The following is a 27,591-nucleotide window of genomic DNA, read 5'->3' as shown; positions in this document are numbered from 1 at the left end:
GTCTTGCATAATTTGGTTGTCACATCAGTTCTTTCCAGACACCTAAAACAATGCTCCTTCTCTATTGTCTCACTGTAAGCAGTCATTTTGTCTCGCACTGCTTTATTGTAAACTCTTACTTTGACGGTGTTTTGGCAGCAGACAATCTTCGCTGTCGCGTAGGGCACTTCTGTGCATTTAGTTGTGTGATCTTTTACTTCACCACTTATGTATTTTTTATTATAAACAATATGTATGCAAAGGATCTTGCTGTCCGGCCTTTTCTTTTTTTTTTTTTTTCTTCTCGCATCATCGCTGCACTGTGCCACTTCTATTTCAAGTGACCGTCACTCAGGTGCTTGGATTGGCAGTCTGTGTGGCAAACACGGCCTTTTATACTTTTCTAAGTAAACTGACACCAGGATCGCTATCATCAGGGGCCCTTTCAATAGTTGTGCTTAGTGCCAATGCCAGTGTTTGTTTCGAGCACAAATATCAGTGACACGATCCTCCGCGGCCTGCTTGTATTTCCGTGTAATAAAGATTTTTGAAGTACACCATTGTGGAATTTTGGCCTGGAAGTTGTGCGTACGGGCAGTCAGTGTTCTTGTTTAGCTTCTCTCCGTTCATTGGCTTCATTCCCCAGTTGATTTAGTCACAGAATCACATGGGCTTGCTGGTAATGGCACAGTGTAAAATATGCAGCTTAGGCTGTGCTGAAGATGCAACCGACATTGCGTAGTGGGCGACTCCAGGTTAATTTCGACCACCTGTGCGATGTCGTGGGGCACAGAGTGCACTTGTATTTGGTTCTGTTGGATTACGGATGCGGTGTGGCTGGGGTTCAGTCCTGTGACCTTTTGACCCTTGGCCTTTCATTTTGACCCTGTGTTGTTCCGCAGGCTCAAGGAGTTGCTGTTTGAGCGAAGCTTGTTGCATGGCAGCGACTACTATGACGCTGTCAAAGGTGACACTGTTGAAAGTGACTCTGCGACCATGACCTCCGCCGAGGCCAACTTGGACAGCGATGAGGGCGTTTTCAACAGCCGCTCCATTTCTCCGGCAAGCGTCTTCTTTCCCGGCGACTGCTCTCCAAGGCCCATTTGTGACGAGCTGTCGCTGAGTGCCTTGGACCTTCAGTGTACCAGCACACCGGTGAGTGTGCATCTGACAGAAAAAAGAGTAACGAGCAGAATGAACACCAGTTAGACCACCAAAAGAATGGGGGGAGAAGGAAAGAGAGCAGACAAGCAAATAGGACACCAAATAGTCGAACAAGCAGAGTAACGATCAAAGAAGCAAGCACACAAAATTAATCAAAAAATGTATTGTGCACACCGTAGAAGGCAATGTCAATTTGGAATCAACTAAATACAGATTCGCTCCAACACAAGTTTGAAGGCATGAGAAAATTTATTGAGTGTGTCTTAACAGAAGTGACTCTAAAAAAAAAAATGAGCGTGTTAGGTGGGTCTAAATAAATGTTACATGAAAGCAGTCTATGAAGTGCCCTTTCAGAAAGAAAATTGCAGTAAATAGCATATCGCCCAACTCTTGAAGAGCATACAAGCAGTGAATGAAAATAGCACATATGTGTTGTCCTGCTTAAAACCATGCATTTGTTTAAATTTTTTTCACTTCGTTTTCAAAACTGTATCTCAAAGCAACGGAAGATAAGTTTAATGTTCTGAAATGACTGAGGCTATAAGAAATCTATAAAGGCTGTAAGAGGAAAAGATATCTTGTGGGGAGGGTGCAATTCCTTGCATAGAACTATTTTATTTGTATTTCTTTCCCTCCTTTAGTGCTACACGGATGACTTTGCTTTAGTGGGAGCTACTGTAGATGTACGAAACCTCACCCCCCCCCTCCCTCTTTTTTTTCTGTGCTGCCCCTCCTCAACCCTTCAACAGCGGCCGTCCCAGAGTCCAGCGAAGAGGCCACGCCTACCATTTTGCGGCATCTCGAGACTGCCTACCTGGGACTGCTCCGCCATTCAGCACTGGTACCTAGACGTAAGCGAGGCACTTTTCGGTTTTGTGTGGGAGTCTAACTAGTTGATGCTGATTGCATATCATCACTGTCACACTGTTCACCCTCCTTGTGAACATTGGAGGAGCAGAGGAGACGTGTGGTCCTAACTCTGACGAGAAAAAATAACTCAGTCAATTTTACTTTTGCAATTTGTTGCCTCTTGACTATAGTGAGGTTTCACTGTAATTTATTGGCGAAAAATTTTGGGCCAAACATTTAGATATCCCCCTCCACTTTACGCTATTTAGATTCTTGATTTTGATGATGACATCGAATGCATTTGGACTTGCGGATTACCATATGTAGTGATGGTTTGTGCAATCTTGCTGCATATGTCTGTAAACAGAAAACTGTGCTTGAAGCTACTGCATCTGTACAGCTTGTACCGACAAAAACATCCATTTTCAGTGAAAGTAGTTTTTTGCCTTTATTAAACAGGATTCAGTCATTGTGGGTGAAACTGCGATTTTTCTGGGGTCTCATGTCGGATGGTTGTTCTGCTGTTTTTATTGCGTATTTTTCTCCCCTTTTAGTCTTAGCTTCAAAGGCTGTACCTTTTCATTTTTGTTTTTGACATTCATAAATGCGGCTGCTACTGTTTCTTGGTGCCTTTTGTAAATACTGCTGAAAGGTTTATAGGCGAATTTGATGGAGGACTGTTTTATTTGGACAATTTTGAAGGTAATGAGGAGCTAGGGACTACACTGTAGAATCGCAGTTCCCGGTGGTCTGGTACCTGTCAACCGCCACGTTTTGGTCACCTAGCCCTGATCGTGAGTTGCTGGTCACCTGATTTGAGTGTTTCATTTTAGCAACTTTCCTTTTTTTTTTCTTTTTTCTTTTTTTTCCTGTTAATTTTGGGGTAGAACTTGCTTAAATGGGGAATTTTCAATTCTAGGGAGTTCTAGGAACGGAAATGTCTTTATCGTAAGTGGCAGAATTTTCAAGCTCGTTACAGGAACAAGGGCATGAAATAGAGGTTTTTGGGTTTAATGGTGGTAATTTTCAGTTGCAGTGTACAGCTTTCTTTTACCAGGTTATGAGCTAAAGAGAGGACGAATTGCTTCAGGTTCGGCCTCTGTTTTCATCTTTCTAGGCCTTAGTTGCTTTTGCGCCATGAAACTTACTTTCTAATATTTTCTCTTACTGTGCAGGAAGGGAGGTTGAACTCTGTCCTGCTCAGCCAATCGAGCCACAGCAGGTGAGCATTGTCCGGGAAGTGGCTTCCACCAGACTAGTACTTTCCTTTTGTCGGTGTGCTTGAACTGGGTCAAATGGGGCTGTTTTGAGCTCATTGGGGTCAATTTCCAGAAGAGCTGTTAAAATATTGCTGGACCACGTCGTTCCTGACGTTCCACACCACCTATTTGTACCATTTCTTGCCTGATGTTATACTTGGCTTGGCTGTGACATATGCAACAGGTCATTGAAACAAGCCTTTCACCTGCAGTGAGCTGTTTCACAAAGATGATATCATAGTAGGTGTGCGCTGAGATCATAAACTAACTTTATGTCACTATACTTTGAGGCAAAATATTATCTTGCTTTGTATTGCAAATGGTCATCTAAAACTTGTTGACGCTTTTATATTAACAAGCGTTTGTTTTAGTGGACTTGCACTGTGCACAGCTGCTCGGTTCCTTGTAAACAATGGCTTGTGCAGTGAGTCTCTTAACCTAGCTCACGAGCATAACTGAACCTTCATCTTGACTTCACTTTTATGTTGCAAACAAGTGTTTGTCTGGCTTAGCAAAGCGTGCAGCTTCATGCGAACGTTTCTGCGACATCTTGTGACCTTGTGCTTGGTACCGACACGCAGTCTTCCACCAAGGATCACAGCACTTGTCCAAGAGAACCTGGCCAGTGCGGGAGGTGAGTCAACTTTCTCTTGTGTTTTGAGCTCATGCTGCCAAAATTAAGAACTTAACACGGTAATAGCTTTCAAAACCTACGTGTCGTTCAGGGTTTTGAAAAAAGTGTTATTTAGGAGCGTGCAAGTATTCAGAAATTTTGAATAGCGAATTGAATATTCTCGTGTCTGGTTTCTTGAATGAATCAATTACTAGCGTATTTTGAGAATTATTGGAATGGACTATGTTACGATCTTCTCAAATAATTGGCACAAGATTCGAATAAGGCCTGCAGTAGCATTTTTCTCCGATCACCATCCTGCAGTGATTGGTATGCATGAGACAAAGGTTTCAGTTTTGCTGTGCAGTCCATTCATGTGGCAGCGTTCATAACGCGCATACATGGCCTCTAGGACTGGAGGACGCGGCAAGACTTCGGCAATTTAGTGAGCGTGCCACGACCCCCAATCTCTGATGCCTTTGCTGATAGTACATGCTTGCCTCATGTCCTAAGCTGTGGCTCTAGTTTGTTCCCTTTCATCGTCAAGAAAAGAGTCAATTTTCGGCGCATTTAACTAGATTACATAGAGGTAACTTACCAAATTCTTGTTATGGCCTCAGTGAAGTTAATGTCTTCTTGCCAACTATGCTTTAGCTTGACAACTTAACACTGTAATACGACTTCGCTGCTGGCGTTTTCACATTTCATCCTATATTCAATATTGTATAATTATTTGTAAGCAAAGTGAATGTTACTACGAATATTCAATTCTTATGCAATCGTTGCTATCACGTTTAGATTCGTATTTGGTTCGGTAGGGAAGCTACGTTATTCGTATTTGATTCAGTTTGGAAAACATCGTTTGCACACTCATAATATGAATATCAGATTTCTTAAACCAAAGGGCTTAATTAATTAATTCTTAAACTTCAAAATGGTGGTAGAAAGGTAGTTGTACCATACTTAGGCATATTACTACACTGACTATGTGTCGAGTGAATTCTTGTCTTAGATTGGCAATGAAAACTTCGTGCTTAAGCTTGCTCCATCCTTTATGAACTTCTTATCAGTAGGACTGGCATAAGCGATAGTCCTTTTGAGGCTACTTTGCTCCACATTTTTTTATACACACACGCCTTGCTTGTCGATGTGGCTTATGGACCCAGACCATCTTAGAGACTTGGTCATGAAATTCTTTTTTTTTGAAATCTTCTAGCTGAAGCTTTGCAGGCGAAGCTGCAGCAGGAATTGGAGAAAAAAGAACAGGTCATCAAGGAACTGGAAGCAAAGGTAAGGCAGGCTCAGTGTGCCGTCGTTAAATTACGGTTAGCACTGCTGAGTAGTTAACATTTACACTAGAGGAGGTTTACGGCTGAGTTAAAAGCCTTTCGATTTTCACGTATAGCTTTTCTGTCTGCTTGTACTACAGTGCTCTATGCTGCTGCGGAAAAGGGTTTTATGTTGCAGATGGCAAATAACGTATGTTTAACGCACGGAAATGCAACACACAGTTGTACAATAGAGCACGCTCATATTGTCAATAAAAGATGCACCTTTAAATTGTGCACAATGAGCGAGCAGTTAAGTTGTAAAAGAATGTTCTAAAAGGCATCCATGTTAAGTTCAAAATGAAGGTTCTTCAAGCTTATTTGAGTAGCGGTTGGAAGCTGATAGACATGAAGTGGCCTGCAAGCATAGTTTCATCTCTGCGTGCTTTACACCCATTGCTGCCTCCCACCCAGTTTCCTCTTTTTCTCTTTTTTTTTTTTTCTTTTAAGGTTTCAGCCACCAGAGAGGAGTGGTCAGTGCTGGAGCACCGGCACACGGAGCTGTGGACTTTCCTGGGGCATTCGCTGGCTGCGCTCAGAGGGATCCGCAACGACCTCACAATGTGAGTTTTCTGCGTCTGTATTGCCATTTGTCATCTGTCTTTTTATGACACGCGCCATTATACGGAGCGTATCCCGAGCTCTTGCATGGACATAATTCATCCAAGGTCACCGATTGGAGCGGCCAAAAGTGAAAGGCAATGGCAGAAAGGAGGGAAGAAGTAGAGGAATGCTGCCAGGGATGAAAAGAATGAGAAACACATGGCTGCAGCTGCTTTTTCCCCATCGTCACTTTTGCCCTTCGCTAGAGTCCCCAGCTTTCGGTGTTGTCGGACTCGAGAACTATGATAAGTGCCATAAGTGCGTTTATTGTCCTCAATCTCTCTCCTAGCAGTGTGATTTAACTTCATCACTCAGTCTACGGGCTGCAGATCGATAGTTAGCGTAGATAAGTGGCCAGCGAGAGGGAACTTGGCCAAGATAGCCACTGTGGATGGCTGGGGAAATGAGATATAACAAAAAAAAAAAACAGCGTGCACGGATGGTGCAGTTGCTCCCATCCCGAAGTGTTACCAGTGATGCGGAGGAAACTCGCCATGCCCGTGGGCCTCAACGCCAGCGTGCGTGAGGCCACTTCGTGCTCGCTGTCGAGTCGAGAGCTGATCAAGAAGGGTGTTCGCTCTCCATCATGGTAACAGTGTTGTCAGCTCTGAAATTTTTCGCACGCAAATGCAAACACCATGGCTACCACTCCACCGCGAAGCATCCTTTATCACTTACCACTCATGGCACAAAGTCGTTTTTTTATAAATGCTTTCAGCGTACATGCCTACGCGTATAAAGACCCGAAATAAAGCGGCTTCATCCCGTTTCATGGCAATTATTAATCTGCGAAGGACAGGGTCCCGTGAAAACCCGTGGTAGGAGACCAGGACACTTTGTGCAAGAGAGTTTAGCAGCGATGAAAGGGAACATTGGCAACACGACTGTAATATTATGCTGCTCCGATGGCAGGGAGAACACCATGAACATGTAAGCTCGAGCTTAGTGCAGACAAAGCAAGGTAATACAACTGAGTGAGCACCGGTTTCGTGATATAGATTGCGCATGTAGTCGCTCGGACTTGACAACTTGCTAGGAACTGGAGCGTTTGCTTGGAATTTTCTCGTAGGAGCACAGTATCATTACACACAATATACACAAATGCAGTTCACTTATAGATAGAATGCTGCTGACTTGGCTTTTCTGCTTGAAAGTTTGACTCACAGGAATATTTGCTATGACAGAAATGAACAGCAGGCAAGAAAGGTGAAGTGAGACGCAGCTGCTCTGTCCTCTCTCATCAGTTAATCTACAGTAGCATCGTTATTTGCATTTGTTAAGACAACGACCGCGGGAAATGAGCTGAAACAAGCTGCTTTTCGGCACTTGTTACGTACAACCAGCCGTGGTATGCAAGCATGTTAAACATAAAACGAGCAGGCGTAAACTAAGAAGGAGCAGCATGGTATGTGACACGGTAGCACATGGCGGCTGCAGCAGAAATCGAGGTTGACACAATGCCGAACAATAGGCGAGCATCATTGTGTGGACGGCTGCAGTTCTCCTTCTATTCATTGCATTTACTTTTAGTGTGTTGCGTGAAATTGCCAGTAAGTACCTACTTTCTACCTCGTCCTCCTACTTGTCCTTGTATTCTTGCTACGTACACGATCCCACTCAGCATTGTTTCTGGAAGGGATAGCTGTGACCGTTTCACTGAAGGAATGCGGAGCCGCTGCCGAGATAATTTTCAGAGCCCCTGACAAGATGGTGGGCCTTTTTGAATATCCCGGCCCTATTTAGCATCCTTCGTCATGCAAATAGGGCACTTTTTTATTCCTGCCAAGGTTTTTTGTCATTTGCATCTTCAGAGCATAAAATGATTTCGTAATCCATATAGCATTGACCTCGCAGATCGTGATGTGTTAATATTAGTTTAACTGTATTGACACTTTGGGATAAATTTTGTATGCACTTGTATAGAACCACCCATTGGCGCTTTTCTGTAAAACCAACAATATGATTGGTGATGCCTGGACATTCCGTTTAGGCCAAAAAAAATGTTTACTTTCAATCAAAATGACAAATGGCACTTGAACAGTTAATAATTAGGGCATCATCTCAGAAATTGATGCGATAGTATTAATGGCTCCATTCACCGAAAATCTGGTGGCGGCATTGGCATTGTGAGCGAAAAATCGCAAGCACGATGCTGGCAGGCGGTAGGTGGCAGCTTTTGTGGCTGAGCACTGACTGGATGTAGGGTTGCCTGACGTCGCATCTATATTAGGGCCTCTCCTTTTCTATGGGAGGGCCCGCCGGGTTGGGGCAGGGGTTGGGGTGCTCGGCTACTGTGTCCAAGGAGGCAGTATCGAATCTCTGACTTGGCAGCCACTTTTCGGCGAAGGTGAAAACCTAGGCGCCCATATGCTGTGGTGATGTCAGTGCACGTTAAAGAACCCAGGGTGGTAAAAATTTCTGGAGCTCTTCACTACGGCATCTCCATAGCCCGAGTCGCTTCGGGATGTTAAACCTCCAAACCAAATCTTTCATATGGGAGGGTGATGTCAGAATCAGCCTGTCAGGAACCTTGCATTCACATTAACCCTAGGCAACGCTTGCATGTGCATACGGCTTGCTAAAGCGGGATTTTATATGTGGGCTGGTATCCTTCGCTTTCACATCATACCCTTAAGGGCAGAGCTTTAGTGCTCCCCATAATTTTGTTATGAATGTTTCTGAAGGTGAAGCTGCCCAGTGTTCGTGTGAAAGCACACTTATGACTGCCATTCTTGTGAATGAATTGGAGCATCCAGAAAAAATGTTGGCGCGATACCTTAAAGAACTGGTAAAGCTAAAGTCAGTTTTCTCAATGCGCTGAGAAGAAAGTTGCTTGCTGCCACAGTTGCTTTGCTGTTTATCCCTCAAATGCGGCAACATTTATGTGTCAATTGCAATGCTAATTACAAGTGGAACCGAGGCACAAGCACTGTACATGCTAGCTTTCTTGCTGTCAAACGTTGCAAGAGAATGTTTAAAAGATGATGCAGTCTGCAATGTAGCCTGAGCTGTTGCTTGTTTGTTTTGCGAGCAGTTTCCCTGCATTTTGCCACTGATGCACCACTTCGCACACTTAAAATTAATAAAAAAAGATGATAAATGTTATCGGGGCTTTAGGTTCGATGGTGTCATTGTTGCATTTTGTCCAGATTGTTTTGTTTTCATCTGCTTTTTTTTTTTTTCCGCCATGAATGAGAATAACTGTGAGAGAGAGAGAGAAACTTTTATTCGGAGCAAGCACGAAATATTTGCCCAAGGTGCAGGCGGTCTCCTCAGTCCAGAAAACCATGGACCCAAACCATTCCTAGTCTGGAATGTTGACTTTTGGTATGTATTTTCGGAGGGTAACTGCTTCTTCTTCTCTGGTTAGTTTTGGGTGGAATGGGGAATGTTGTCTCTTGTTAACTCTGTAATGCAGGAGAAAGTCAGTACATTTATCAGGTACATTCTGGGTTCTCTGAAATCCATCTGGCAATGTTTCCCAGTTAGTGTATTATCAGACTGAGGTGTTGGCAGGTTTGTTTTCTTCAAGGTAGGTTCGTACCGGAGTCAATATGATTAGGCGTCTGAGATGCCGTGGTATGGTGTGATGAAGGATTTCAAGTGCTATGCTGGAAATTTTTTCAGGCGAAAGCCTTTCATGGCTCATAGTGAAAATCTCACTTGTGCGAGATCTGTTCACGAAATTTTGCGAGACGTGTTCTCAGCTAGCGTTCCTGCCTTCTCCATGGCGACGTAGGGGGTGCAACAACGAGCGACGCCGTACCGCCAATCCCAAACTTGTAGGGGCACTGCAACGAACATGCGCCAAGGAGCGCCACGTGGTGGGAATGGCAGTGTACCGTCCAATCCCACACTTGCAGGAGAACTGCAATGAGCACGTCACGAGCCCTGGCATTGCTGCAAAAGCTATACAAGAGTGCGCAATGTACCGTGTGCAGCTGCAACGTTCAGGCTTTTGAATTTCTCCAGTGCAGATTCCTGAGTGCTGTGCGATGTCAGTGCACGTTAAAGAACCCCAGGTGGTCGAAATTTCCGGAGTCCTCCACTACGGCGTCTCTCATAGCCTGAGTCGCTTTGGGACGTTAAACCCCACAAACCAACCAAACCAACCATCCTGAGTGCTCTCGGAGGTTCTTTTTGTAATTCCTGAATGCAGACTGTGAATCAGTGGTGAGGTTGATGGCATGTTCTTGGCACGTCAAGAGGGATAGGGTAATCGAAGCCTCCTCAGTGTCATTTTTTGGAGAGGTCTTTGCAGAGCTGCAGAGGTCTTTTCTGCAAAGGTGGAATTCATCACACTAATGAAGTGGACTTGTATCACTTTCATCTTGCTACATAAGTATACTATCCGGTTTCTGGATTTGTTCCGTGCTCTTTGCTAAAGGGCCTAACTTTTTCTGTGATGTATGAGTTGATTTCATTCTAGATGCACTGCTTGGTGCAGTTTTGTTATACGCCTTCTCTATATTCCAGTTTCTTGAGGGCTGCAAATACTGCTTCTGTTTGTTTTAAACGTTCCAATTGGTTAACCTTTAGGGCCTCAGAAAGCTTCTCCCACGTGTTGTGACAGCCAGGGTGAAGAAGGCCTTCTGTACAGCTGCCTTTACATATATCAATGGAAATTGTGATGGCTTTGTGGATGAGGCTGTCGAGTTTCAATGCAAAAGCCTTTTTAGGCTCATGGTGAAAATCTTGTGTTGGCAAGATTTGTCTGCGAGATGGGTCAGCGAGATTCTGCGAGTGACATGTACTGTGCCTTTCCTGTAGACCAGCTATGAAATGCTGGTGAACTTTGATGCATGCAGTGGAACGCTGCTTGTGTTCAACAAGGGGTGAGCAATTTACCATGTGTAGCAGCAACGCTCAGGCTTTCGCATTTCTCCACTGCAGATTCTGCAGTGCTCTTGGAATTTTTTTCAACTTCTGCTTTCTTTAGATCCATATATTCATATATGTTGCTCCATACATGTTATGTGGGTATGACTAGAGTCTGGAGGATATGGAGGGCTACCTTCTTTTATACCATGTCTTCTGTTTGCCACATGGCATATACCAGGTGTGCCACTTGGGTAACAGTAGCCTGAAGTTTCGGGGATATTGCAGGCCCATGAGAAATCTTTCAGCATGTTCAGGCCGAGAACACGGAGAGAGTTGGATTGTGGGAAAATTTCTTTACAAGTTTTTTTGCAGATACATAACAGAGCTACATAACTCAGTTAAATGCAGAAGCAGAATTACATGCTTTACCGGGCAGTTGACCTTCAGCCAACCTCAAGGTGAAACCTTCAAGGCACAGTAACATAAGTGCGGACCTTATGTGCGAGAGACATTGCCAGGTGGTAGCTTTGCAGATTTCTGTGCACATTTTTTGATGCGCACAGCATTGAGAGACCACTAGCATAGAGCTGCTACTTACAGTCTACCGTAACTGCGGGCTGTCAGTGGCGCAGGCGCTGACTGGTCTCAGCGAGCCGGATGCGCTGCCTTATTGATGGGCACATGGCCCCATATCTTGCAATCTCAACGTAATCTCTGCATGCATAGTGACAGAGTGCTGGTAGCGGCAGACAGTAGCGCAAAGCTGAGTATTTATTAGAGAGATTTAGTATTGGGCGTGAGCACCACCACTGGAGCGAACGGCGCTAGCGTCGACCTAGGGGAGCAAGCGGGGTCACGTGACTCCTCTTGCTGCTGCTGGAGCAGATGCTCGATTGAATTTGTGCGTTTTGAATGCTAATAGTTTCGTTTTTTGTGTAGATTCGCTTTATAAGTGGTGCCAGCCTTGCACTTTTTGATCTTGCATCATTGCTGAGGTTGCTGAAGTATATTTAGGCTGTTGTCAGGGTCGTTACTGCTTTGTATCTAGACGGAAGCGACTGAACCCGGCGCAAGCTCTCGTTACTAACCGAAAAATAAGCTCATGGAAAAATAAGCTCCTTATTTTTGAATGTGAAAAGAAGCGGCACACAGACATTTCAGCGAGCAAGATTTTGTCCATGCATGAGTTGGCGCTGCGCAGTTCGGGGAGTAGAGCAGAAGTAACGGCGTGCGTGTTTTAATTTGTGCTTATCACTTGAGAACCTAATGAAGACCTATTGCTGGCAAGATGGAAAAGATGCTGCCTTCACAGAACAGTGCACTCCCAGAACAAGGAAGGATCGTGTGAAGGACCGAAGGTCTCATTCTTCTAAATGAAGGTGTTGACACAGAAGTTTCACTAAAGTGAACTAAAGATTCTGCAGCCACAGGCAGCGGTATGCATAATGTATTGTCTTGAGCAGCGTCTGCAGTGCTGATGTAATTTCAAATGTCAAAGCCCATGAATAAATGGGAAATAAAGCATTACGGGTTGTGATATGCTACGGTATGCGTGAGCAAAGCTATTCTGCGTGGGGAAGCCAAATATGTGCCCCCAAACCAAGAATGCCAATGACTGTAGTCAGTGCGCAAGAATTAGCTGCGTGGTAAGCACTTCTTCACACTTGCTGTAAAATTAAAATCACGTCTTCCCCACACCATAGCTTGTCTGCTCTATTATGTTCAAGGGAGCAGATGAACGACACCGCTTCCACCGGTGCTATTGGAAGGCGCGCTCAACATCTAGCTGTCAGCCGCCTGGCACCTCTGCTTCCTCTAGCAAAGAATCCTTATAATTGAGAATCACTGGCAGCTTGCTACTGACTAGCTGTGTGGAAGGTTCAGTTTGTTCCATAATGACAGCAATAACACTGGTCAGTCCGCGTCCTCATCCAAGTAAACTTATCGGCCCACGCTTCGGCAACAAGCTGACTCGATGTAGTGCTGTCTTGCTGGATGAATGGGCCTCATACCTCAAATTAAGCTTAAACAGGCCCGAACTGAAGTGTAAATAAATAAATATGTGAATGCAGCATTGGCGCGCAACTAAACTGAAACGATCGTACAGCAGCAGTTCAACTCGAGTTATCCCACTTAGTAAGTCACGCGGGGCTACCGAGAGGTGGCGCTACGCTATGTCCTCGCGCCCAAAAGCGGATCTGCGATCCGTTACCGTTACTCTCTCTATTTTTGTAACCTCAAAGACCCCAGAAGAGGCGGACTTCCAGCATGGGGCGCCATCTATCGGCGTCAAGAGGATCTGGGCATGCGCAGTGCAACGTGCGGTGGCGGACCACGGTAACGGATCGCTGTACAATAAAAATATAGCTTACCGTGATTCGCTATCAACCACCGTGATCGCTCTACCGCTCGTGGGCGGGGTGCGCAAGCTGATTGGTCCCGGCGCGGCACGTCTATGTGCCGACGTCTAAAGCCCCTCTATCTGGAAAGTAGCGAAACTCTCCTCCCCTCGGCTGCTTTCCTCCTCAATTCTCCTCTGATTTCACTCTCCCACCGGCGGGAGCGCTGCGCACGGCACGCTGAACCTGCCTGCGCTCGAGAGGCGCCGCGGAAGGGTCAATGATAGCGAATGGCAGGGGCTTTTTGTGCTGCCTTTTAAAGCGTTCTTTTAAATCTGCTTTGCACAGGTAACTACTAATCGATTTGAAAATGTTATGTTTGGTTTTAGCGGCACATATTGTTCGCAATAACAAAGAAGGAAGAAGAAGACACTCTCAAAACGGCAAGAAATGTTTGCACTCAGCATCGCGCTCGCTGAAGCATCAAGAACGGGAAATAAACTGAGCAGGCAATTATGGTGCCATCTGTGTTGGGTGACAGATAGATGACCCTGAATGAGAGCCAATGGCCCCTTCAGAAATCTGCATATTTGCGCGTGAGCGGCAAACCGGCGAATTCTAACATCGATCGCTTCTGGCTAACCTATAAGCAAAAGCATCGATTGTTGTATGCTTTCATTTTCAAATCACATCTGTAAGAAAACGACGAAGCAGTATTCCTACAGCTGCTAATCAGAGGCAGTGTAGGTGAAAAAAGTGGCTTTTATTTCTTCGCATAATCAATTGATCAGCAAAGTGACTCAGGCAAAATAGGGTCTTATTTTATTGGCACAATACTGGTTTGCTTTAAAGGTCGTAAGATGTGGCGCATACAAAATACACAGTTCCAAATACAGAAGAAATGTAGCGATAAACATTGTTGCACATTGGAACCAAGTAACATCTTTGATTTTACTGACACAGTACTGGTCGCTTTACAAGGGTCCTAAGACTGGCGCAGGCACATTAATTGAAAACACACATTTTCAAATAAAAATAAATGCACAGAAAAACACTGTTAGACAATTGGAAGATGCTGAGAAACCTTAACGAAATGAAAAGATATGAAAACGAAGTGCAAGCAAATAATTTTCGTAGAAACATTTTTCACACACGCTGCAATCCAATTTTAATTTCGATGATTATAAGCTTCAGGTATGCACGAGAATATCTTTAAAAAATGCAAGCAGTTACCAGAAATTTTGAACAATTTACAGATTCATACAGGCGACAGGCAAAATATTAATTGTATGCAGATTTTCAAACCACAACTTTCACAAATGTTTCAAATTAATAAAACATGAAATTACGAATGCATACTGTCACCGAATCTGAGCTGCAGCGACCCGCATGCCTACGCTTTTGCTACCGCATTTACTACTAGTCACTGGAGATATCTTGGAGGCTTCATCTCGGACAAAAATCTGGATTCGTACTTTCACAAAAACACTCACAATCTCCTTTACAACATCATGGCAGGCTGGGAAGAGAGATACCAATGAAATGCTATCTTCTATCCGGGCCTGCAGTTGTGCAGTGCTGATTGAATTTTTGAGGAGACCCCCTCTGTTACTGCGGAAAAAGTTCTTAGCAATTTTTACAGTTTCGATTACGGCTGGCGATGGGTTCGTCAGTGACATGTGAGACTGTGAAAAGTTCTCCAACTCAATTAACCTTGCCGGTGCCGTGTTGGTAATCAGCGAAGCGCGGCAGTCGTTCTGTTCTACTATTCTATGTTCTGTTTCTGTTCTACTTGAACACTGAAACGCGCAGCAGCACGGCATCGCGTGCACGAAACTGCACGCGCGCAAGCCACTGGAACGGTACGACGAGGCAGTTTAATGGCGGCAGCGAGAAAATAAAAAGCAAGCAAAACAAGATTTCGCGCGCGCTGATGACGTATGGTGACGTGTTTGGTACGTCAGGGAGCCCGGCAGCCAACGACAAACCAGAAAACCTGCCCTCACTCTCCCTTTGGAGAGGGGAGCGTAGAGGAGCGAGGAGGAAAGCGCCGGGAGAGGGAAACGGCGGCAAAGATCTTACAATTTCGCTACTTTCCAGAGATAAAGGGGCTTTAGCTTTACCGACGTCCAGTATGTGGCGCCATCTATTGGCGTCAAGGGGACCTGCGTATGCGGAGTGGATAACACGGTAGCGGATCACAGTAAACTAAAACTCTCTAATCTCTATTAGAGACTTTTGGTTTAGCGATACTGCTGACTGCCACTGTCGTGGTGGACGTGGTACAAACGTCGATCAGTACGCGTGCGCAGGTCATCCCGATGACGACAAATGGCGCTACGTTCCCGCCAAATGCCAGCGGATTCGGGACACTGGGTCAATCAGTGCGTGCGCGGCTGACGGCATGCGGTAGCGGTAGACGCTGGCGGTGTGTGGTAGCGCTAAGCTAAGTCTCTATTATTAGAGGCTATTATTAGGAGATAACGTGGTTTGCTGCCGTGTCGAATTTCGCGCATGCATATAATCAAGCAGTCATCGAAAGTTCGAAAAGTAGTTTGTCTCCTTAGTACTGCACACGACACGCTCATTAATGCACAGCCTCATCTATAAAATGAACCTCTTTCCACATCCGCCTCGCCGGGGTGGCGCAGTGGTTACGGAGCTCGACTACTGTTCCCAAGGATGCGGGATCGAATCTTGGCAGCCGCTTTTTCATAGAGGCGAAACGCAAGGAACCCGTGTGCTGTGCGATGAGTGCACGTTAATGAACACGAGGTCGACATTTTCTGGAATCTTCCACTACGGCATCACTCATAGCCAGCTGAATTGCTTCGGGACGTTAAACCCCACAAACCAAACCAATCATTACACATCTGGCGTTTTCTCCACGCGTCGATCACGAGAAAACGTGTAAGGGATATGGTACTGTAGCTGTGGCTGGTGCTCGTTACCGTTTCGCTAGCCGTCAATTATTGCATTTTGCCAGCTCCAGCTTGCAATTGCCACTCCTACAATTTACGGTTGATGTTACTTATTCATTAAGGAAGCAGCCAGCCGCACTAAAATGCTAATAATATAATTGGTTTACATGAAAGGAATTGTCACGCTTTTTCCGTAGACATGTGATCCGCGCCGTAGGGCAACATATGAAGGTGGGAAGGAAAGCGGTAAGAAAAAGAGGGTGCCGTAATGGAGATCTCCGGAGCCCGGAGTAATTTCGACCACCTGGGGATCTTTAACGTGCACTGACATCGAAGGGTGGCAGTTCCTGGCCCTACGGGGCTGGGAGAGCAGTTCAACACCGCTTACGGCGGAGGCTAGCCAGCCACCGAATTTTTTCTGTTGTAGGCCGTCATTGCACCCGCCACTGCTTCGGTGGTGGACGACGGCTGTTGTTGCGGCGCGCGTCTTTCTCTCCCTCTTCTTTTTCCTTTCTTCTCTATTTTTCTCTTCTGTCCGCACGAGGCAGCGGAGGTGGCTCAGCTACAGAGCCAGTAGCAGGCCCGTGCATTTTCTTTTCCTTCTTACAGCCACAACTGCACTGACATCGCACAGCACATGGATGCCTCTTCGCTTCGCCTCCACCGGAAAACAGCATTCTGTATACCGTAAGAACCCGCATATAACCGAAGATTTCCCCCCGATTTTATCATGTCAGATTTCCGCCTTGTATTACATGCGGATTCGAGCAATTTTTAGCCGAAATTAGCAGTTAAAGCCTCGTTAATGGTCGCTCTCAGCATCAGGCTTCCAGTGAGAGGCGGCGCTGTCAGTAGTGGCGCCGCGGTTGACTGTTTCGGTAGTTCTGGTGGTGAAAGCATTTATTACCAACATTACAGAGGGTGGGGGCGCAGCCCCCTCTGACACTTGATAACCCCTCCATTGTACGGAGGGCCTACTTATAAAGCAAAGGAGGAGGGCTGGCCTAGAGATCGCTGGCCCTGATCGGAGGTTGTGCCGAGTAGGTGCTCCTAGTAATCTGGGGCCACCTCCGGCGATGCTCGCGGCGCACACGCAATCCTGGAGGCAGGCCGAGCACACCTCGCACAATGTCCGGGACGCAGAGCAGCACTCGGCATTTTGCACGGCTCTCTCCAGGCATGCTGGCCATGCTATAGTGCTCTAGAGCACTATAGCCATGCCCGACAGCTGGATTGCTGCCGTTTGACCAGCATTTCCAAGGAGCTCGTCGGCCGCACTCAGGAAATTCGGGATGCTAAATTAACGGGTTTAGGTGCGCCAAAGAAGATTTTCTATACGAGAAAGTGTCTCTATTACAATGGTCTCTGGGCGGCCGCTACGACGATGATCGCTGAAGACCCGAATACGAGAACACACATGGGCGCACACGCCGCGTTCCTGCGCGGGGTGCTGGATACGAGCAGATTGGCTCCCTAGCTAGCCGGCAACTTGTGCGCTGCTGTCACTCGCCCGAGCTTGACACGACATAAAAACTAGAGGTCCGAGTGGCTTCCGCGATTGCCGGTTCGCGTGTGAGCATGGGTCTGTATTCTAAGTGCGTCGTTTTCAGAAGTGTTGCTCTCTCCCTGACCTTGAATCATCTGATTGGCGGAAACACCGGAACCGGATGTCAGTTCGGTTGCCACCACTTCCGGTTTCCGGCATTTCCACCAATCAGATGACGGCGAAGCGACGCTTCTGAAAAACGACAAAAATGGTGATATTAACATTGCGTTTCTGAACACGGTGCGTGAAATTTTTGTCCCATGTGTCCGCGCGAGAAGGTGGGATATGAACTGGCACGTGAAGGTTCGTCACCCTATTTAACGCCTGGCCGGGGTGGTGTGGTGCAGATAAATGCTTTTGCTGAAAGCGACAGAGATCAGGGCCCGTATTCCGAGTTTGTGTCGTTATCGAGAGTGTCGCTATCTCCCAAACCTCGAGTCACCTGATTGGTGGAAACGCCAGAATATGATTTTGCCACCTCTTCCGGTTCCATAGTGGCAACACCCGGTTCCGGCGTTTCGACCAATCGGATGACTCGAGGTCACGTGAGATAGCGACGATAGCGACACTTCGATAACAACGTAAACTCTGAATACGGGCCTAGACCTCGTATCATATGCGGGTTTTTACGGTAAGCTCCTCTGTCAGGTTCAGCTCGACATGGTTATGACGTCACAACCACATGACCTCGTGCGGGAATTTCAGACACCCCACATTCGAAATAAAGCTAAAGTCCTCTGCATATCCAGAAGGGCTGCTGGTACCAAGCGTGTTAAACGGGCACTATAGTGAACGCGTTGTGGTGCGTATGACTTACTAACTTGTGTGTAGGATATGCATTGATACTACAGTAGTATTAATTTTAGACAGAATGATTTAAACAAGAAAAATAAATCCAAATATCGTGCAATGAAAATACTCGTGTCTACTTTAAGGCGAAGCTTAAAGGGACAGAACAGTGGCCAAAATATGTCATGAGATTATGATGGAGATGAAAAGATCTTGCCCCATATAGTACAGATCGAGCACTACAATATCAAAGAAAAAAGGCTTTACAATTTTAATTTGTCTTTGAAAATCGCATAAAAACAACCGAGGCGCTATTTAGCGGAGAAACCCTATTACTTTCAGTGTAGTGCCCCGCGTGACATGTCGGCAAAATATCGCTTATTTTCGTAACTGCACAATGTTCTTTTTCATCTAGGAGTGCTTTATTATATTTTGTGCTCTCTCCAGTGCGTCATTAAATAAAAACCTTTCGCAGCGCGAGAGGTGGGTTTTCAAGTTTTGCCACTAGATGGCGCCACAGTGCAATTCCGTGAATAAAGCGATTTTAGTGCCCACTAAACATTTCATCGACGAGTTGTGCGTTATTGTGCCGTAACAGCATTAAGTGTGAAACTGAAAAGGACGTCACTCTACGCAAAAATGTCTGATTACTGTCTGGCGAGAGTGAAAGTTATATTGTTTTCGGTACGTCTTTTTTGTCGACACTAGTCGTCATCGCGGTCGCTGCTCGTGGTTTCCAGCATCGGACTGCATAAAATGGGCGCATGCATACTCATCGAAAAATTCTCGTTAAAATTTTTCTACAGCATTTCTAACAAAACCGTTATAGAATCGAACATTTTAGACATTAATCTTTCCACGGCGCTGAAAAAAATTCGAGACCTAAATTTGTGGTCGGTCGCTTTAAGCGCCCCCCTGATTTTTTTTTTTTTTTCACTGAAATCAATTGTTATCCAAGGAATTCTAAGGTATTAGTTTACAAAACAGTTTTGCTACATATAATGCCTCTTGCGCTGTACAGGTATTGTAAATGCTGATCAGTGTGGAAAATATTTTCGAATGCGGTTGTTTCTAAAGAAAAAGCCAATGGGCTTTTAAGTTCACTTTGTTAAATAAACGAAATAGTTTACTGGCGTTCCATAAATCCCCATTAGCTCCATCCCAGTTTCTAGCGGTCTTTGTATAAAGAAAGGGTGTTGAGTCCGCAGTTAATGTCAGCCTGCGCAAATATATTTCTCTAGGCCGCGCGCCTCACTCCATTTGGGCAGAACTAAAGAAAGGGGGAAGCCGTCCCGTTCGCGCGGTTTCCAGTATCGTGATGCGCCCTTTTTTTTTAACATTGAGATTAAGTCTGGAGCATTCCACTATGGCTGCTAGTGCTGTTCTCAAGGTGAACTACTTCGTGTGTCAAATTTTGGGCAAGAAATTCAGTGTGGAGAAGAAGCTTAGTAATTTGCTACTTGACCAGTTGCAAAATTTAAGTCAGCTTCCCTGTGCGGCAGAAATTCCTGTACAATGGCGGCATAGACTTACTTTGGGGTAGTAGTTGGGTGCAGTGTTGGCACATCGCCTGGCGAGTAGCGTAATTCCCGCACCCCTCGCCCATTCGTCGCAGCATTCCGCGTGTGCGCATTGTCGCCCCACTATTACCCTATCGGGTTAGGGTCCCCTATTCTAAATCTTCTTTCCTCACCCCCAGGGTGACAATGCTGCCCCCTTTATTCCCGCGTTAACGCGGGAATAAAGGGGGGAGCACCTGATCTCTTACAATGGCCTGTGCGACGGGAACTGTATCCGAAGCAGCGTGGACTGTAGTAGATGCATGCACTGCACCTAACTATTATCCCTGAGCCAGGTTTCGTTGATATTATACATGGATTCCTGCCTCACAGGGAAGCTGACTTTTAGGCTTTGCAACAGGTTTCTTGTCGGGTGTATATGTGCCTCGAGGTACTCTGAATGCGTGTCCCGGCGGATTAATCAACTTGTTCTTCGCCGCGCAGACTTACGGGCAGTCGTGTTATATGTACGAAGCTCCTTCCCTTTGCTCCCTGCGTGAGCTTTCGCGCTTTTCCTTTTCGTTCCCGCCACGGGTTATATATTTCTCGCGGGTAGTTGGGCACAGTCGGGCGCTCTGGGAATTAGCCGATTGGCGCCAGACCCGCAAGCAGGTGGCGCAGACTTTTCGCGCTATATATAGTGTCCCGCTGAGCAAGGTGTCTGGCAGGCGCGCGTGTGTGTGTGTGTGTGTGTGTGTGTGTGTGTGTGTGTGTGTGTGTGTGTGTGTGTGTGTGTGTGTGTGTGTGTGTGTGTGTGTGTGTGTGTGTGTGTGTGTGTGTGTGTGTGTGTGTGTGTGTGTGTGTGTGTGTGTGTGTGTGTGTGTGTGCGTGCGTGCGTGTGCGCGCGTGCGTGATTTCATTTTCTGTGGGCTTGTTTGTTTGTATACTTTCTGTTTTGAAACGTTTGGTGGTAATGCCGTCGTAACATGCCTTAAATAACCTAAAACTCCGGTGTTCATCTGTCGGCTGAAGAGATCTTCATTTTGGGACTCATATTTTGCAGTCTTTGAACTGCATGCTTTCGTACAAAATACGTACGTCGTATTCCGCGGATGACCTCCGCCCTCTCCCGGGACGAGAAGCGATAGCTAGTTCTCTACATACTCTCAGTAGACTCTTGTAAAGGAGAAATTTTCGCTGGATATACGACCGTAAATGTTGAATTGGTAAGGTGCACTTATATATAGCTGTCACTTTTGCTTTTTCTTTGTAGCGCGATGGTCGCTGCACAGAACGTCTGATATACCCATGGCTTCAGTGGTCTTGGGACGTGTAGCTGCAGATTTGTGACCCAATTAATCTTTCATGGCTTCTGTTGACCAGGGAAGACCATGCGGCGAGGTTGCGGTGTGAGGGGGGCTGTAAATGAATAGTGAATTCGACTAAGTTCCGTAGGAAGCAGCACCTGGCTCGATGTCTCCTTCTGCCACGGCAGGTGTTTTGTGTGTCGTGAGAGAAAAAAATCAGATTTTACGAACAGCTGTGCGCGGTGCATTTCGGTGTCCATCGTGCTAAAATTCAAGACAGCCGCGATAATCCCATACTACACCCATGCTCACTTTTAGGCGAAAAATCACTATATTTCCCGCGTTTTTTTTTTCTTTGTTCCCAAGCAAGCAAAGCTCTTAAACAAGCGATTAGTCTCAATAACTTTCTAAATCACCTTCATTAAGCAGAGATTGTAAACTTCTTTTATGGCGCATGATGACCAATTAGTTGCCTATGTGTCATAAAACACAAGACAGCCGTGAGTATCTTTGCTGAGCGGAGAATGACATCGGGAGGAGAAACCATGCACGTGCGGCTTTGAGGATACTTGAAAGTTCCTTGCGGATTTTTCGCTAATCGGGAAATTCGTAAAATTGGATTGGCGGGAAATGTCGGAAATGAGCAGACCTTTTCTCCTTCAGTTTCTACCGCGCCCCATCCTGTATTTTCCCTTTTTCTTCAATTTGTACTTCACACGTTTTCCAGGCAGTTTAGGCTGAGCTGTAGGTTGTCATTCAGTGTTTTGAGCAGTGGGCAAAGTTGGCGCATGCATTCACGGAGGCGTCCCCCCCCCCTCCACACATACACACGCACGCACACCTTCCCAGTCAATCTAATGTCACTTCGCCCGCCTATTCGATTTGTTGTCTTGGTAGCGGTATAGTGATGTAGTTAGCAATAGTCCTCTTGAGCGCCACTTCTCTTTTCAGAAATAAATTGCCCCGAAAACAATTTCACCTGGTCGAATATTTAAGTCGTGCAAACTGCACTCATAACGTATAGATCAAAGCATTAATTATGACAGGGAGCATACATGTGTGTGCGGATCATCACTCTTTTGTAGTTGTTTTTCTTTTTCTCGTCTCTTTAAAAGAATTCTGGAAGCGGTAATCAGTTAAGGCATTCGTCACCGACCATTGCACATATGCACATGTCACTTACTTGCCGATTATCACACAGCTTGAATTTAATCTGACGTCTGCCGGCTGATCGGTTATGACACGGGCCGTACGTCCTTTCCAAAACGATTTCATTCGCGTCGCAACTCGTCGCTGTTGGTTTAAAATGAAAAAAAAAAAAAGAGTAACCACAAGGGAGCTAGATTTGAAATTCTGCGGCGGTACCGATCGAACACTGTGTTGGCTTTCACACTTCGGCTAGTCCGCGAGATGCGACCGCGAACCCCGTTCCGGGCTCGTCTTTCGTCTTTATTGACTGATTTGCATAAAAAGGGGAGCAGCCGATCGGCAGGGATTCGCTCGCTCTGTTTCATTCCCGAGAGATGAAAATTGTCCCCATTTACATTGCCCTTTCCTCCCCTTCACGTTCCTTGCTCCCGGCTTTCTGTTTCGCTCGAGGGAGTGCATGGGGATATATATATGCGAAAATGAATAAGACGCGTGGACGGACGCGTGCAGCTGGACGATATCGATTGGCTTCGCATGCGAACTCTTCCCACTCTCTAGTTGCCTCCTCTCTCCCCTCATCTCTCTTTCGGGAAGAGGAGACTGGGGGAAACAAATGAGAGAAGGGAAGCGAGAGATGCGGCCCGCTTCTCCTGCACTTCCCGCATCGCGTCGCTGCCTCCTCGTCAGCTAGCGCTTGCAGCGGTCGCGCCATACCGATGCCTGTGGCATTCTCCTCTGTCGCTTCTTTCCGTGCCATTCCTTTATTCCTCTCGCAGGGAGGCTATTTTGTCGCCCTTTCGTTCCTTCACTAACCCGTTTCCTGCGGTTGCCTTTTTCGCTTTCGGCGGCCGCTTATCCCTCTTTTCCGCGTATGTCTTCCCGTTTCCCCTTTTCCTTTCGCCTTCGGTGTCTACGCATCCTACTCTCGACCGACGGGATTCCCCTTCCATCCTCCCGCTTCTCCGGCTGCGTTCCTCCTTCCCGGTTTTCTCCCTCCTGCTCTCGGGAGAGTGCCCTGACACCGTGGTCCTGGCGTCGTAGTCTCCCTCCGCTCCGGTCCCTTTGCGGCTGCGCCGCGTTTCGTCACCGGCCGACGTAGTCCGCCCAGCCGCTGCTGGTGCTCCTCTTGGCGTGCACGGCGGCTCTCGTACAGCGGCGCGTACGCTCCGCTCCGCTCCGGTCACCCTCGTTCGCGCGCTCTTCCCCCCGGCTTCGCCGCAGTGTGTGGGCTGATGTGCTTCCTTCGGGCCCATCTACGAACGACGTCGGCATCGGCGTGTGAATCTCCGGTGCGTCGTAGTCGAACGATCTCGGCGTGTTTTCGCTCGCGTTTCTGCTGCTGTCCGGTATCATTTTGGTGCTCTGTGTATCTTCTAATTGTGATGTTGCGACTGTCGCTGGCTGCTGCTAGTTCTTTGGCTTCGTCTTTGCCCCGAGCATCGTTGCGGTCGCGAATCCTGGCCGAATTTCAAATTTGTTAGACAGGGAGAGGGGAGCCCACCTCTACGTCCCGCGTAGTCCCAGTTCCGACGTCCGTTTTCGCGAGCGTTTTGTTCGTTGGATGTCTGTCGGACTTGTGGGCGCGCAGGTACCTACCTTTCTTGGCAGGCAGCCGTGTACGTGCGTTCGTGAACGTGTGTTTGTGTTTTGCTGATCGGTGCTAAAAATGTGCCTGAAGCGCGGAATACAGTGTGCTAGTGCCGGAAAATACTCTTGTCTTCTACTGACCTGTGCATTGCCTAAGGTCTATCCTATGTACAGATGAAGAGCGTTCCCGAATCTGGCGCGAGATTTGAAAGCAGATCTTCACCGGAATTCAAATTTCAGACTTCTTGTGTCGATTGTATGCTTCACTGCGTCTTTCTTCTTGGGAGATTTTTTTTTCCACGAGGCATGCATTCTGCTGTACTCGTGAGGGTTGATTACTCATCGTTTTTTTCATTTCTTGGTTTTCCCCAGTGGTTTTCCAGTCTGAATTCTAAGGAGGAGGAAGAGGAAGAAGATGAGGAGGAAAGGCAGGGAGGTTAACCCATAAAGTTTATGATATTTAGGGGGTGGTATACTATTTACAATGATAGTTGTTTGAGAACTTTCTCAAGGGTAAATGACTTAAATCGCCCAAGGCAAATCTTGAGCTGGGAAATGAACTTACAGTACCTTGCTGCAGATTGAAATCAAGTGGTCCCAATAGTGAACATTAGATCCTATTTGAAAACCAAATGGGAGGAAACGGTCTAATTTGGAGGAGTGTGGGATGTAGTTGGGATCATGTGGGGGCAACTGGAAGCAAGAATGAAATAAAAATCCTGTTTAGATCCTGTTTAGTATATTGTGACTGAAGACTCTGGCATCCACTTTGTAGGAACGTTATGGAGGCAGGCCAGGGAGTTGGTACTGTTGAATGTGCACCCTGTGAGGCCGTGATCAAGGTGAACCTGGCCACGCAGCACACTCAAAAAGTCATCGAGCTCTCTATCTTTTTTTTTTCTTTGTGATACTTGTGGAAAAGCAGGCATAGTTGGAGGGCTCGTTTTCCTCCAACAATTTGAGTTTTGCTTGCTTGAGATATATTGCTGGGCCAGATTTCTTACCTGAATCTAGCGGTAATGATGCTGCCCAGCATGAGATCACAGGATCTATGTACGGCTTCATTTTGCCGAGGATACACTGCAAAGTAATGTTGTTTCAAATTGAGTAATGCTACCAGTGCCATTTTATAGTGTCCATCTCAAAGCTCTTTGTCCCCGATTACGGTTGAGTTGTCGCAGAGGAATGGTGGTCGCGTCCCCAGCACATTCACAGGTGTGCAAGTGGGGCCGGCTGACTTTTGCATTTCTTTTTCTTTAAATTTTATGCTGAACAATTAGAACTCGTGCTCACATTTTTAAGTGACATGGAGAATCAGTTGAAATTGGCAGAAAATGATGATTTGATAACAGAGTCCACCTCGTAAAAAACAAAGCACTTATAAGTTTGGAAAGAATGAAAAAATGGAAAAGTTGCGGTCACCGTTACCCGTTTCCACATATTCAGCATGGCTACATGGGGAGTGAATTGTTGCTGAATAAAACAGAAAAACACAGGCTGTCACATCTCAGTATTATGGTAATTTTCGGGTCACTACAACCGGCATTCTTTTGTGGCATGCGGGCTGTGACAGCAAACACCTAGTGTGCAAAATTAAATCGAGCACACTCACGACCCTTGATGCTGTTCCCAATATTCTAAGCTTTTTTGCGGAAAATAACGATCAGTCTTCAAGCTTCGCATTTTTCAGTAAAAAATTCTGCCGAACAAATGCTTGCATTATTGCAAAAAATTGCTAGCCTTTTGCTGGGAACAAAAAGTTGTAGCATTCAGATTTATTAACAAGAACATGATATATAGTTGTCCTGAGTGTTATATTTTTACCTGAACCTATAAGCTTTAATGTGGGCTAGCACAAAGTTTGGGATGTTGACGATACTTGCTAGCAATACCAAAATTCCTTGTTTTTAAGGGATACAATATATAAAGTTTTTAAGGGTTGGGGATTTATTCATCAATTGCAGAACCTAGATGGGTTAATTGAACAACTATGCATTTAGCGCACCACTGTCACCAACTCCCAGAGAAAATTCGGGTAGATCAAGCATTTCCAATTTGTGCCCTGACAGCACCTCTTGCCTTTTTCTTTTTCTCTTCTTTTTTTGCCGCACTGTCAGTGAACGACAATGTGCCTTGGTGACCTTGGAAAAGACTACGTCCCCGTGGCCCAAGCGAAGCGATTGGCCAAAGCTAGACTACACTACCAAGCGGCGAGCTAGCCAATGGGCAGCTGCGTTTCGCAGTGTGGTTCACGGCAACCTCAGAGGTTTGAAAATTGCCCCTGCTCCCTACCTCCCCGTCACCTCCGTAGATGAGAAAGGCAGTCGTCACTTGCATTTTGAAGCATGTTGAAAAAAATATATATTTGCTGCATGCTCGAAGAGCGGCCTGCCTTCTTGTTAGCCTGGCATGTTCCTGTGCAAAACATATATTTATACTCAGTAGCGGTCTTCACTGCCTGTGTATCTTGTGTATAGAGTGCTTTATTTAGCCTGTAACCCAGGCATCCAGTATGTCAATGCTTCTCTAAGCCCGTGTTATTTATATTGCACAGCACCACATTTGTTTTCATGGAATGTAAGTTTTTGTGTGGGCACCTTACTGTATTTGCCTGAGCAGCCCCGTCTAGAATGTTTGCAAACAGTAAAAGTCATGGCAACTTCCTCTATACAGCGTGTACATGCTCACTTAGCGCTGGGGACCACAGACTTGCCAAAACGCTGCATTTTGGCATCTCGGGCTAATAGACAGCTTCTTCTGCATACAACAAGAACAGCCATTTTGATTTTTCGCTGGCTTGAACTAATCATGAAATTACTACATTTGAGCCCTGGTTCAAAATTGCTATGTGCTGAAGGTTTCATTTTTTCGTGTTGCTAAAGTTGAATCAAGATTTTCTTCAAGCCTGATGCTGAAAGACACTAAGGATGTTGCAACATTTTATACAGTCAATAAGGAGGGCTTATTTATAGGATTAGAAGTCTTCATGTATCATTTGCCGCTGAACTGTTGGTTTGAACACTAGTTCTTACGGAATATTGCCAAGGCTTGTTTTAAGTGAACGCAACAAATGAGCGAGCATCAGTAAGTACAGTTAACATCATCTGTTTTGCCATAACAGAAGCATTAGGCTGAATGATACGAAGTGTACATGTAGTCTGTTTCATGCATTTCGTTCAGTGTATGGGTAACCCTTTTTAACTGTGCACTTGCAACTTCGAAAGATTCTTTTGTTGCCTCAGTTGCCTGATATATGGGCTTTATGCAGCAGAAAGATGAATTGAAGGCCTAGCAAGAGGTTGAATTCTTGGGCATGTTTTTTAGAAATCTGGGTGGGTGCAATTTTTATTTCCGATTTGTGCGAGACCAGCTTCACCGTTTCTCTAAGGCTAACTGCTACGTTCAAGCATAGTTGAGAAGGGGCGTATAGCTTTTCTCGCTGCCGCATTGATTACGCCTAAAAAGCGTGTCGGCGGCATTGGCAAACTTGCATTTTTTGGTATTGCTTTATTTGTATTTAGTCTCTTTTCATACGTGTGCTTGTGTGTATGGGCTGTTTGCATGGCTTGTGACATTGATGGTCTGTATTCATATGTAGACATGCACTTCTGGAGGTCTGGAGCTCGTGCTCGTTGCACACTGACTGTTTTTGCACTTCTCATTAGGTGGCTTTTCTGATTAGGCATGCAGATCGGCTCTACAAGTGTAATTCCCACACCCTTACTTTTCGGTTCTGCTTGCTACGATGTTTGACGAGCTAACTATTTATGCAGGTTGAACGATGAAGCTGTCAGGGCCCTGGAATCACACGCTGGTGAGTTTTCTTTTCTTTCTTTTT

At 45.9% G+C, this 27,591-nt stretch overlaps 1 protein-coding gene across 7 annotated transcripts in view; it reads left to right on the top strand.

Annotated features, from left to right (window-relative positions):
- Positions 1-27,591, top strand: part of LOC146172867 (uncharacterized) — a 206,815-nt gene that overhangs the window by 59,900 nt on the left and 119,324 nt on the right. For all 7 annotated transcript variants that reach the window (XM_084583347.1, XM_084583348.1, XM_084583345.1 and 4 more), the window contains exons 11-17: positions 882-1,134; positions 1,893-1,994; positions 3,168-3,214; positions 3,833-3,885; positions 5,081-5,154; positions 5,643-5,755; positions 27,527-27,567. In XM_084583347.1, the coding sequence (XP_084439473.1) occupies positions 882-1,134; positions 1,893-1,994; positions 3,168-3,214; positions 3,833-3,885; positions 5,081-5,154; positions 5,643-5,755; positions 27,527-27,567 (683 nt within the window). The remainder of the gene's footprint in view (positions 1-881; positions 1,135-1,892; positions 1,995-3,167; positions 3,215-3,832; positions 3,886-5,080; positions 5,155-5,642; positions 5,756-27,526; positions 27,568-27,591) is intronic.

The sequence above is a fragment of the Amblyomma maculatum genome, chromosome 11 (genome assembly GCF_055883805.1).
Source record: "Amblyomma maculatum isolate TAMU_Amacu chromosome 11, ASM5588380v1, whole genome shotgun sequence".
In the NCBI taxonomy this organism is placed as follows: domain Eukaryota; kingdom Metazoa; phylum Arthropoda; class Arachnida; order Ixodida; family Ixodidae; genus Amblyomma; species Amblyomma maculatum.
This window is presented reverse-complemented; position numbering and strand designations above follow the sequence as displayed.